The sequence below is a fragment of the Eretmochelys imbricata genome, chromosome 1, assembly GCF_965152235.1.
Source record: "Eretmochelys imbricata isolate rEreImb1 chromosome 1, rEreImb1.hap1, whole genome shotgun sequence".
Classification (NCBI taxonomy): Eukaryota; Metazoa; Chordata; order Testudines; family Cheloniidae; genus Eretmochelys; species Eretmochelys imbricata.
Genome location: NC_135572.1, coordinates 247,952,024 through 247,964,541, shown reverse-complemented (window position 1 = coordinate 247,964,541; position 12,518 = coordinate 247,952,024). Strand labels below are relative to the sequence as shown.

The window sequence follows — 12,518 nt, the reverse complement described above, 5'->3', positions numbered from 1 at the left end:
CAAAGCTACACCACAGTGTGGAATCATTGACTGTGGGGTTTCCTTCTAAGGAAGCCCCACCTTCTGAAACAGGTAAATTTGAGAATGATGTTGAACAAGGTAAGCACAGCTTCCTTTCCCTCCAGCCAAGTCAACATTCCTATAAAGAGGCTGAGCATTTGGATGATAGCAGCAGGGATTAAGTCTTTTTGGCCAGCTCCACTTTGATATGAGTCAAAAGAAGTGACAGGTACGTCTGCTTTCGCCCATGTTTACAGATAACTGCTTTAGTATGTCTCAAGATTCTCAAGTTGTCACTAAAGTGCTCTGAGTGGTAAGTGGCAGATCTGTATCTATGACTGACCCCATGACCCCCGCTTTTTAGAGCAGCGGAGAGCTGGCAGGTCCCAAGCCACACAGAGAGCAAAGAGGAGGGAAAGTAACCATATCTCAATGCCCTCTTAAGCACCCATTTACCTTTTAATTAATGAAGGGACATTTATGTCTATCTCTAAAAACATTGCATAGTCTGCCATGGCAGATTCAAGGGAAGTGAATGATGGTCAAGGTAGGAAGCCAGGGTGGGAGTTAAAACAAGTTTGAAAAGTGGCAAACTCCTCTCTTTTGAGTCAGGTTAAGGCAGAAAAATGACTAGTTTTGTAGCCTAGTATGTGTGAAATGAACAGTAATGTACCAAATCTGCTATTTGACAATCTGTTTCTCCCATTGATATGCTACTTATTTTATAAACAAACATGTCTACAGTTCCAATCCCATTATCCTCAAGGCTTTGCATGTTAGGCAAAGGAGAGCGACTCAGAACATAACAGTGTGGGGTAGCGAGCTGGGACTACTTCATTTCAGAAGCTTTCCAGCTGCAGTGAAAGTACAGTGTGCAGACAGGCAGATGTACTATACCTGCTGCTCTAACCATTGGAGAGACCTTGTGCTTCCCAGAGTCCACTGTGGCACCACTGGAAGGAGTGCTAGGGCAGGATTTGTCATCAGTCTTTTTCTTCTTGTCTTTCTTGTACCCAGAAAAAACAGACTTCCACAATGATCTGGGCTTGGTGGCTTCCTCGGCCATGCCACTTGATTTGTCAGAAAGCCGGCTGTCATTCTTGGATTTCTTCTCCTTTTTGTTCTTACGAGGGGAGAAGAGAGAAGTCCTTTTCTTACTTTTCCCACTGGAGCCCTCTGAGGAGGTGATGGACCCTTCGGGCCCAGCAATGTCAACAGGGGGGGAGAGGAACCTTTCATTAGCAGCATCATGTTTCAGCGTGGGGCCCTCTGCTGCTTTCACGGCCAAACGTGCTGAGGACTCAAAACCTCTCTCTTTGGGCTTCAAGGGCATGGAGGAGGCTTTTCGTGCCTTGGTGGCCGCAGCAGCTGCAGCCGTCTCCAGATCTTTCATCTTACACAACTGCTTAGCCATGGCATCCCGCAATGCCTGACTCTTTACAGATTTCTCTCTGGCTCTCATTCTTTCCTCAGCTAGCTCCTTGGCTTCTGGAGAGATTTGAGGCAGCACTCTCTTCCTTTGGTTCGCTTCTCCTTCCATTGATGGAGGTCCACCATTCTCTTTGACCAATGGCAGGTGAAGAGGCTTCTCTGGCCTTGGCCTACTGGTAGGGGGTGTAAAGAACTTCTCATGAAGACTTGTATCCTCAGTTCTCTCATCATAAGTGTCTTCTACATCATCAGCAAATGGAATCTCATCCACACTCTCCACAAATGACTTCCGCACCTCTTCTTTTGAGCCCTGGGTTGACTCTTTGGCAGGAGGGTTGGGCTCATAAGGTGACGGTGCAGGAGGTGTCGGTGCTGGTGCTGGCTTAGATTCTGTCTCATTCTGCCAAATTGTCTGATGCCTCTTTCTACGCAAAGTTGCTGGTGCTTCATTTTGAGGAGGTGGTGGGGGAGGGCTTGATGGTGGAGTGAGCATAGTGGAATCAGAAGTATTGAAGCTCTGGCTGGCCAATGTCCTCATGTTGGATGAACTTCCATGCAGACCCAATCCAGAGCTGCTGGATAAGTCTCTCTTTACTTCATTGGAACTCTTCAGCTCTTTGTCTGAAGGAGATTTTGGAGTCAGCAGAGACATCTGCTCACTGTCTAGTTTGGACATGATCAGCCTTCTTGGGGCAGGCTGGGGTTTTACAAGATGGATCCCCTCCTCCTCTGAAACACTCAGCGGAGCTGACTCAAGGGCTGAGACAGTAAAGCTAGGCTCTGACCCTTTGCTTCTGTTCACTGGAGTGAGCCCCAGACTCCTCCGGATTTCAGCGCTCTTCATCCAGAACTCCTCTACGAGGTTATTCCGTTTCAGGGCTTCTTCTGCAGTAGTAGGGCTCCCCAATTTTCCAACCTCCTTATCTTGGCTCTTTAGGGCAAGTTGGGCCAGAGGAGTGGATGTTAAGGCTGGTACAGGCTGAAAGCACACTGGAGGTTCCACTGGAGATGGAATGGGTGCTTCAGCAGACGGCAAAGGCTGGGAACAGATAGGCCACTGGGCAGAGGCGGGGGATGAAGCCAACATAGGTGTTGCTGGCTGAGACTGCACTGGTGATGCAGGTGTGATGGCTTCTGGCAATGCAACTGGTTGGGACCGTATTGGAGAGAGAGAAACAGAAGGGCTTTTAACTTTCTGATCTTCAAGGATTTCATCTTTTGGACTTTCTTCAAGGAGGAATGGTTCACGAAAAAAGCGTGTCTCTGGAGATTTGTCCATGCAGGGCACTGCCGTGAGGTGATCCTTTACCTTCTATGGAAATGCAGAAACAAAAGAAATGATTATTAATGGTCACTAAGCACCTTCAGAGGGATTTAGAATACTGCTCCATGCCTCAGGCTTTCAGGAATAAGGGAGTGATAATTTAAGCTTCAATATATGAAAAATGCATTTGGCGTCCTTTTCCAGTGCATGGAAAACCACTTGGGATCTTTCATCAGATATTGCTCCACTCTGTAAGCTGTCTATTCTGCAAGTCGAAACGACAAATTTAATTTTGGAAAAAGAAGGGAAGTACATATCAGAATACCCAATTCCGCTTTACCCCTTCCCCGCTCCGAGTGGCCCCCCCATCAGGGGAAGGCTCCTCCAGACCTATTCCACATTTTGGCCAGGGTAGGGTTGTTTCTCAAAGGCATGAGGCATTCCTTAGTTTGGGGCTCAGTACGTGGGTGCTGCAGAGCTCCCAGCCGCTAATCATCTGAGGAGTCTTAGATTTCACTTGGACCTGCTGCCACTAGACTGCTACGTCACCCAGGCAATGTATTATGTTATAGAGTTTAAGCCTTTGACATTTCCCCATAGAGATTTACTATCTGAAGAGTGTCAGCTGCAGAAAATGTTATTTTCAAAACTATGCAAGATCTTCAAGGCAGAGACCTTGTCTACCTGTAAGCCTGGACAGCACCTAGCACAAAATGGCCCTGGATCCTGACTGCAGCATTACTATAAAACAAATAAATGTGTCTGATAGCACAATTAAAAATGACAAGAGGAATTCACTCCATTCCCTTCCAGTATGAATGCTGTCAACAAACCAGCCTGATCTCACAATTTAAGTTTTGGCTAGGGAATCTAAATCAAACCGCACTGGCAATTTAGCAAGTAAATAATCACAAAAACAAAGGATACAACAGTTAAAAATAACTTTTTCTTTGCCTTTAGATTTAGAGACTTGTACTACTGATCAGCCATTGCACCGTGAACTTCTTCAAAAAGTGGCTTGTTTTCTTCTAAAATCTAAATGAAACTAGGTCTCAAGAAGTCAGAGGACAATGTACATTATCTAGATAAGAAAAAAGAGCTAAAACTATCACTCTGTCATACAAGCTGTTCTACTAATCTAGATAGTACAGTCCCTTAATCAATATCAACATAGCTTTGAACAGCACCAGAAACTCTTACCTCTATTTGTTCTGCACTGGGACTACCAACTGGGGACTGAGGAACAGCAGTCTCATTGGGTGACCAGATCGGGGTGGAGGGTTTGCATGGATCTAGGGGAAATGGAGAGTCCGTTAAAAAAACCCATAAACAAGCCTTTTAACATTCTAAATCCATGTGAAGCACAGTAAACAGTGAACAAATCACTAGCCCTTTACATTCTAGATGAGCCCTCTGGAGTCTGTTTGAGAATCTGTATGTGACCCTAATGACATAGGCAGTTAGCCCAAAAGCACCCATAGGGAGCTGAGAGAGGGAACAACTGGTTCTGTGGGTTCCCTTACGCTTTGGGAAGATGTGGTATCACAACACCTTTCTCAGAACACAAATGCAAACACATGCAAGGCATTGAGAGTATTGGCATGGTTCAAATGTAATTGAAGAGATTGCTTTCACCAACAGCTCAGTTGGACAATTCAAAGAAACGATCAGTCTTCCTGGACTGCAAGATACAGAGATTAAGTATTTACCTTCTGTCAGACAGCAGGGAGCCGTGGCCTCTCGCTCACCCTCATCCTCAGAGACTTTCAATTCTGGCTCTTCCATGTCCCCTTGAGGTAAGTGACACTCATCTTCTGCATCAGGTGGGGTGTCATCTGACCATCTTTGATCTTGGTGGGAAAAAGACGATGACACAGAAAGGAAGAGGTCTTGGATGCAAACCCATAAGGACAGCCATTTGTTTCCTAAATCTTTCGATTATCCTATCTACCTTCTCACAGGGTGCCATTCACTGTGGTACCCCAGCACCTAAATCGTCTATTCCTTCATTACATGCTAACTGGGGTCACTTTAATTAGTTACCAATGTGATACAAATAAGTTCTCTAGTTTGTTTCATGCTTTCCACAGTTATGCTGGAAATTTTCCTACATCTCCTAATATGTGCAGTTTCTTTCATGCTGGGAAGAGAAGGCTTTGGGTCAGTCCTACAGCCTTTTCCCACATGAACACTCACTTCTTCATTCAGAAGGACTATAATGAGAGTAAGGACTGCTGTTGTTACAAGGAGGAAGGAGAAAAATTGTTCTTCTTAACCTCTGAGGATAGGACAAGAAGCAATGGGCTTAAATTGCAGCAAGGGACATTTAGGTTGGACATTAGGAAAAACTTCCTGTCAGGGTGGTTAAGCACTGGAATAAATAGCCTAGGGAGGTTATGAAATCTCCATCTTTGGAGATTTTTAAAAGCAGGTTACACAAATACCTGTCAGGGATGGTCTAGACAATACTTAGTCCTACCATGAGGGCAGGGGACTGGATTAGATGATCTCTTGAGGTCGCTTCCATTCCTATGATTCTGTGATAAGACTGAGCCTTCTAACAAACAGAGTGGTTGCGAACAATGTCTTCCAGAATCCATGGCACTACAGTTCTTCAGTTCCATTTCACACTTCAATCCAATTTTTCTCTCTCTTCTGCACTGAGCTCCCACATATACAGATCTGCTCTGACTGGATCACCCTTACACAAGATACCTGCGTCCCAACATGACTCTGCTTCCATAACAAGGTTTAATGATGCACTGTGGTACCGTACCATCATCCAGCTCTGCACCTGTGTCTCCATCTTCGCCTGCTTCCCCTTCTGTATCTGCTGGCTCTGTGCCCACCTCATCCTCCACTTCATTCTCCTCAAATGGGGCTGGAATGCATTAAAACATTGAGAGAGAGAGAGGAAGGAAAAACAATCTATACAACAGAAAACAGTTTTAAACTGGACCAAGTGCCCTGAGTGCCAATATTTACTCATTGTTTCTCCAACAAGGTGCTCTGAGGTGCGTCAGCAGGGGAAGACACTCAGCTGGCATTTCAAGCCTTGAGTCCGAGTAGTCAAGAGGTTTTGTGCCTCTGAGGAAGCTTTGTCACAGACACTGGCACTGCAAGGTTTTCAAGGCACGTTTGAGGGACTGGCCTCGTGAAGTACCAGCGTCTCCACTTCGGCAACCAAGGCATGCTTGAGTGAGACATTAAATGAGGGTGTCAGAGAAAGCTCTAATGGAATACGCTCAGCTGTTGCTCCAATATAGTATTGGTACCACAAAGGAACTGCAGTTACCAACATTTTAGAGGATGTGTGCTAGTTGCAAACTGCAATCTCCTATTCTGCCACAGTAACTTGCCTAGCAGCAGAAACAAAGAAGCTTGAGGGACATGAAGTCAGATGAGGTGACCTGCCAGGAGGGGATTAGCCAGGAGAGTTGACCATTTGGAAACTGTTTAACTCTGTGCGGCTGCAACATTCTAGAAGAAACCATTTGGTGGAGTCCAGACAGCAGTGCAGATACCCAGGGCCCAGATGTATTCAGATATTTTAATGTGAACAACAGACACATAAGAAGTCTGTTCTTGTGTGCCAGAGCCCAGAATCTGCTTTACAAGATCAGTCTGAAGGGAAGATTCATGAATTTATAAACCCAAAGAAGGCATTTGACAACATTACACATAAAAGGATTTAATTCCAGAGGGGAGCATGAGGCCCCACCAGGATGGGCTTTAATTCACATTACTAAATGATATTTCACAAAAACCAAGAGACTCCTACAACTCTCTCCATTGCTACACCTTATCCCATCTCAGTTATTATGCGTGGGTGTTGGTCACACAGCTTCAAGGTCCTTCCATAACTTCAGGCAGAATCTTTTTTTGTTTTAAAGGAGTTTCTAGCTTTAACTATAGCACCAGCAGACTGCACAAACCTGGGCCCCTTTTTTGGTTTTGTGCATATAATTAGCACAACTGTAGGCTCAAATGACGTTAGACATTTAACTGGGTTGTTGAATGCTTGATTATTGCAAATGAGCATACATTCTCAGTAATCATGCGGCAAACTATATGCACACAATGCTAAAATTCTGGCCCCATAATGATGTAAACAGATGCCAGTGCTCATTTCATAGCCTACCTGGGACCATTTAAATTTCAACACTACTAATCATGACAGTCTAAGAAAGAGTGAGCTGGCATCTTGACATTTTCCACACACATTTTGATAGTCTCTTTTTCTAGTAGAGGCTCTTTGCTTCCTTGGTCTTCAAAGCATGACACTGACAGTCTGTTCCACTGAAACAAGGCTTGTCCTGCCCCTTCAACCTGAGAATTTCTTCTATGTCACTTTTTCCACCTTTGTAGCATCATGACAGTGGAGGGGCACATGGCTTGCATATTTTTTAAACTGCTGTTACAAGATGCTGTGCCATCACCTAAAATGCAGCGTGGCATGACATGGCCTGCACCCTTAAACCACAGGCTTTGTAATACACAGAATCTTACAGATCTGCAACACGAAGGCCGAGTCACAGTTGTAAGGGCTGGGCATCTAAAGATGTTCTTAACTAAACCAGTCCCCCTGCCCCCTTCTCACACTGATGCTTTACTGACCTGCTTGTTGCTTAGGTGTGTACCAGCTACTGCCATTTTAGAAAGAGTAATGCCACAGTAACTTGTTTTAGGTAAAAACATCAAATGTGAGCCACTGTCACAAAATGTGTAAAAGTGTCACCTTCAAATGGATGAATATCTGACACTGGCCTGGCTATGTGTATGTTGGTTTTTCCATTTGGAAATTGTGGTGCAGTGTCCTATAGCGAGGATCTAACAGACGAAAATAAATTCTTTACAATACCTTAAAAACACAAAATTCAGCAGCATATTTTATGGATGCATAGATAAGTAACACACTGGTGGGCAGCCCATTCTGAAATACCCGGAGCTTGGGGGACAGGATAAGAGGGTGGCTGGTTATAGTTATACATATACTGTGCATATACATATGTGCAGTTAGGATGAGGAGCAAGAGGACAAAAGTTGCCAAACAGTAAACAGTGAGCTGTACACTATGGCAGCCAGAAACGACAGATTCAGCAGTCTGTCCATGTTGGCCAGCAGCAAGGACTTGATGGGGTGATGTGCAGCCATCCAGTAAATGCTGCTGCCTTGCCAAAACAGTTACAGAAGCAACGTTTCAGAGGTGCGCTAATTACTCCTGTTTGCAAGGGCAACTCAGCTAGACGTCACACAAGTTACCCCTGTTCTACTGTATTTTTTTAGAATTTATGGTGGTTTTTTTTTGTGGTTTATAGAATTTAACACCTCCCTGCCCCAAATCTCCACACTCCCTGATTTTGTAAGAGATTCTAGGGAACCACCTAGGAAAAGCAGCTGACATTTAGCATCTTTCCACTCCCTTGGTGCTTGGATGGGCAACATGTTTCAGGTTTGTGGAGCATGGCTATTTCCATAGTCACTCCTGGCTCTAAAGTGTCCCTGGCTTTAGCTTAATTGACATCTTCTTTCTTGGTCTCTTCAGCAGGAAGCTGTAATTTGCTCCAGACACTGCTTGAAACACTCTCCCTAATCTCTTCACTTTCAAGCAAGCACCAAGATCCCTTTGTCAAGGGGTGGGGAAGGATGACTATTACTCCTCAGTTTATAACCCAAATCAAAACGTTAAACTACTTTCTTCTTCTCCATTTACACAGAAGATGTTCTTTTCTGTCTTGCCTGCCTTTGCAAGGGGTAAGATGAAAGCCCAGTTCATGCAAGGATGGACTGTGAGCGAGGCATGCACGCACACTCCCCCCTCCTGGTCATGCAATAGCAACAGGGCCATAGATCCAGTGTTAAGGTACCAGCTCAGCTGCTGAAGGCATGGAAGGAGGGCGGGCAGGGTTATTCTGAATTGGTAGAGAACGAATATCACCAAACTACCTCCAGAGACCGTCTCCAGCCATGCCTGCACCGCCTCACGGCGTACGGAGGGAAGGTCGGATGCTGAATTTAAAAAACAATAAATAATGATAGTAAATCAAAAGTTAGACACAAATAAGTGTATGAAATTGAAACACGAGAGAGAAATTCCTCAAAACCAAGAGCAGAAATAAAACCTAGACCTTGTCAGATGATGGAGATTGGATTTGAGGGTTAAATTAGGATAATGAGGTGTAAATACCAAATCTGCTTTTAGGATCCATGGAAGATAAGGGTGTTAGTGAGAGCTGAACATGTCCTCAGTGTCCTGTTTGCAGATTCCAGCCATTTTGGTCAAGCTAGCAAGAGAAGCCAGAAGATGAAGTATGACCACACAAATAGTGCTAACAAAAGCCAAAGACTGTATTAATTTCAGACTATATTGCCTAGGTTTGGATGCTTACAAGGCAAGGGAGAATTCCTAGTAGAGCATGAGAGCTCACCGAACACATCTTTCCTGGGTATCGGCATGTTGTCCTGCTCCTTTAGATCTAACCATCAACTCCAGAGAGTGGTTCTGAAGTGCTCTCTAAGCTTCACATGTGGTAGGGCGCTGCTCAGTCATGAACAGATACCTGAAGTCTGTCAGACTGACCAGTGAAACTTGTCGAGCATCCACACAGCCACACCTTGCATCAGCCCCTTTAGAAGCTGCTACTGCTGTTGAACAAACCTTGATTATTGCAATGAAGCATCTAAGTTATGGGTCCGTGAACATCCAGCTCTCAGTTTGGCCTATTCTTTGGGGAAGGAAAGATTTCCTGCTTCCTGAAGGAAGTTGGAAATGCCACGGAAGGGATTGTCCGCACCATGGGAAAGGGTCAGCACAGGTTTTCCTTCACTCTATGGACAACTGTAACAGTATATCATGGAGGCAGCTGTGCCAGAGAGAGAGGAGTTGGGATTTAGAAACAGGACACTGGTAGCTCACAATTCTGGAGCGAGTGAAAGTCCTTCTGATCGACTTTTGCTTTAACCTCTCTTTGTTTGCACAAAGAAAAACATGTAGGAAAAATAAGAAGAGAAAATATAAGCTAAAAGGAAAACAGAAATGGCAGCACCCTTGATTTGTGGTCACTTCTGTTATCAGTGGAAGCTAAACTCACCTTAAATATGGTAAACTTGAGGAACAATGTCAGGACTTACTCAGGGTTCTTAAACTTCAAGCAACATTGGTCAGGAATGTTTAATGCTATAACACTGAGGCCTGTGTTTGTATAATTGTGGGAGAAGGGAAATAATGATCTATCTTTATAGATCACCTTTCACTTCAAAGAATCCCAAAGCACTTTACAAGCTACTATGTTTATTAGAATAACTTCCCCCACCACTGAAATGTAGCCACCTTTGGGGCGAAATGCAGCACTGAATAATAAATGCACACACCAGGCAGTAAAACCACTCCCAGCTGAAACTACAGAGGAACCTTAGGCAGAAGATAGTTACCTGGAAAGAATTTGGCTAGGGAACAAGAGTTAAGACGCCCAGCTCTTACAACAAGTACCATGTGATTTTTAATACCCACAAGCAATCAGGACTTTGCTCTTAAATTTCCTTCGAAAGACAGCACCTCTTGCAACACAGTTCTCCTAAGATCATTCTGGGAGACTGGTTTGGTACAGACTTGGAGGGAAGACTACCAACTACTGAATCAAACACCACAAAGTTTTGGTTTTGTTGACAGTTGGGCTTTCCTTACAGCTCTTCAATACTAGGAAAGTAGGCCCCACCCTGCTTAGCTCAAGACATCTGACAAGATCACAGTCCCAAGTGTGGGAATAGTGCGGAAGGTGAATCACAATGAGATTTATGAGAGATGTTGGAAAGGGTACTAGCATTCTCTATTTTTTTCCTTCTCCAAAGTGACCTCATAAGCAAAATGGCATCTTGAAATGGTGACTCACTTTGCTGAAGAAAAAAAAATAAATACTGTCAAATCTCAATACAAAGAGCCAAACAGCAACTGGCTGGCTCCTTGGGCCTGCTGTGCTCTTCACCATTTCCTGAAGATATCATGCCCCTGCCAGATGCAGATACAAAGTTTGAAAAACAGCAGCAGAATATATTCAATGTAGAAGAGAAAACTGTTCAACCCTTCAGAATAAGTTTCTTTTGTTTTTCCAAGGCCTGGACTCCTCATCACCCCTATCTTGAAGGAACAACGGGCTGAATTGTTTCCTCTCAAGTCCAGGACACTTTAAATCTGTTATCAGGGGCTTGCAACCTGCAATATCAAATGATTCCCGTCCTGTAGCAGAATGTTACACAGAGTCTAATTAGATACACAAGACAGGAGAGCTCACTCTGCTGTGTTGACTTAGAAAACCAGTGACTTAAATGGAGACCGACCTCAAAAGTAAGAAGTTTAAACTAGTGTTTAGTTTCAGGAAGCAGAGCCTTTGAATCCTTTGCTGGAAATGGCCTAACCTGATGCTCACTTTAGATAAGCTATTACCAGCAGGACAGTGGGGTGGGAGGAGGTATTGTTTCATATTCTCTGTGTATATATAAAGTCTGCTGCAGTTTCCACGGTATGCATCTGATGAAGTGAGCTGTAGCTCACGAAAGCTCATGCTCAAATAAATTGGTTAGTCTCTAAGGTGCCACAAGGACTCCTTTTCTTTTTGCGAATACAGACTAACACGGCTGTTACTCTGAAACCTTTGAATCACTGTTCACCCATCTGAAGAAGGCTGCGCTTGAAAGAAGCAGAAGCAACAGAGTTAAACAGCTGCAACTGTGATCTGGGGATCGATGCAGCAGGAGATTACCTCTGGAGGTGGAGGACTTTGAAATTGGGACCATTTTTTCCTCCTCCTCTTTCTCGCGGATGTGTGTCCAGTGCACATCTGCCAGGATCTCCAGGGGATCTATCGGATTTACAATCTGCTGTAGCCTCAGGTTTCCAGCTAGCAGACCGAGGATGAGGCAGATCAGGATGTGGGTGGGAAGGGAGGAAGGATAGGGTGGAAAGAGAGAGAAAAAAAGAGGAAGAGAAAGAAAACACACCACAGGAAAGGAAATATAAGGAAAGAAAAAAGAAAATATTACTTGCCAAGATCAGTTTGCCAGACAGACAGACAAAGCTTTGCATCATGTGTGCATGCATCTAGAAACACACAACCATTCATAATCCTCAGATTCCTGCTCCACCCTGAAGCTGAATAACGCTAGCCCAAAGGCACACTACCTCTATTGCAAGCAGCACCCTGGCAATGGAAGACACTCTCTGAGCATCCAACTGAGATTTGGTAGGTGATCAATTAGCAGGAATTTCAGCCTTATTCAGCCTATTCAAAATGAGTATTACCCTCTGTATCCTGCTGGCAAAAGGCATGGGGATAATCTGCACTCTAGGCTAAATTCCACAGAACAAAGGATCCATTCACTTCTCAGTGGCCCTCAACATTGTGGAAGTGAACTTTTGGGGGTTTGAATCCCAACTTTTCACCCACATGTGCAACAGAGAAACCATAACGTCTCTCTTTGCCGGCTACCATCAGACTGACCAGCTGCATGTAGCCTTATATTATCCCATTGGATTTTTGCTCAGTTTAAGGTTTACAAGACTTTATTCAGAGCATCCTAGCTGTGTTGTTGGAGTAATGAGTGGGTGTTCAGGGGGCAGCGTCATTTTACGAGTAATATCAGCATTCTAATTGAAAATAATGAAAATAACCTCTTCTCTCCTTCGAAGGGGATTTCCTTTGACAAAAGTGTAGTTACATATGGCTAACCGCTTTAGTAGGTGTGTATTTCAAGGTTTTCAACTAGACAGTTTGAGTCATCCACCCTGGTAGCAATTCTCTTAATTTCCCCTTCATTGTTGGTTTCTTTG

The 12,518-nt window shown here is 44.2% G+C and overlaps 1 protein-coding gene across 11 annotated transcripts in view; it reads right to left on the bottom strand.

Moving 5' to 3' along the window:
• The window catches only part of MICAL3 (microtubule associated monooxygenase, calponin and LIM domain containing 3), a 247,458-nt gene that overhangs the window by 40,063 nt on the left and 194,877 nt on the right, over nucleotides 1-12,518 (bottom strand). For 9 of the 11 annotated variants that reach the window (XM_077826983.1, XM_077827007.1, XM_077827015.1 and 6 more), the window contains 5 exons: nucleotides 11,452-11,589; nucleotides 5,472-5,576; nucleotides 4,405-4,545; nucleotides 3,896-3,987; nucleotides 898-2,743 (listed from right to left, as the gene is read on the bottom strand). In XM_077826983.1, the coding sequence (XP_077683109.1) occupies nucleotides 898-2,743; nucleotides 3,896-3,987; nucleotides 4,405-4,545; nucleotides 5,472-5,576; nucleotides 11,452-11,589 (2,322 nt within the window). The remainder of the gene's footprint in view (nucleotides 1-897; nucleotides 2,744-3,895; nucleotides 3,988-4,404; nucleotides 4,546-5,471; nucleotides 5,577-11,451; nucleotides 11,590-12,518) is intronic. The other 2 variants (XM_077827024.1, XM_077827043.1) reach the window with 1 other exon arrangement.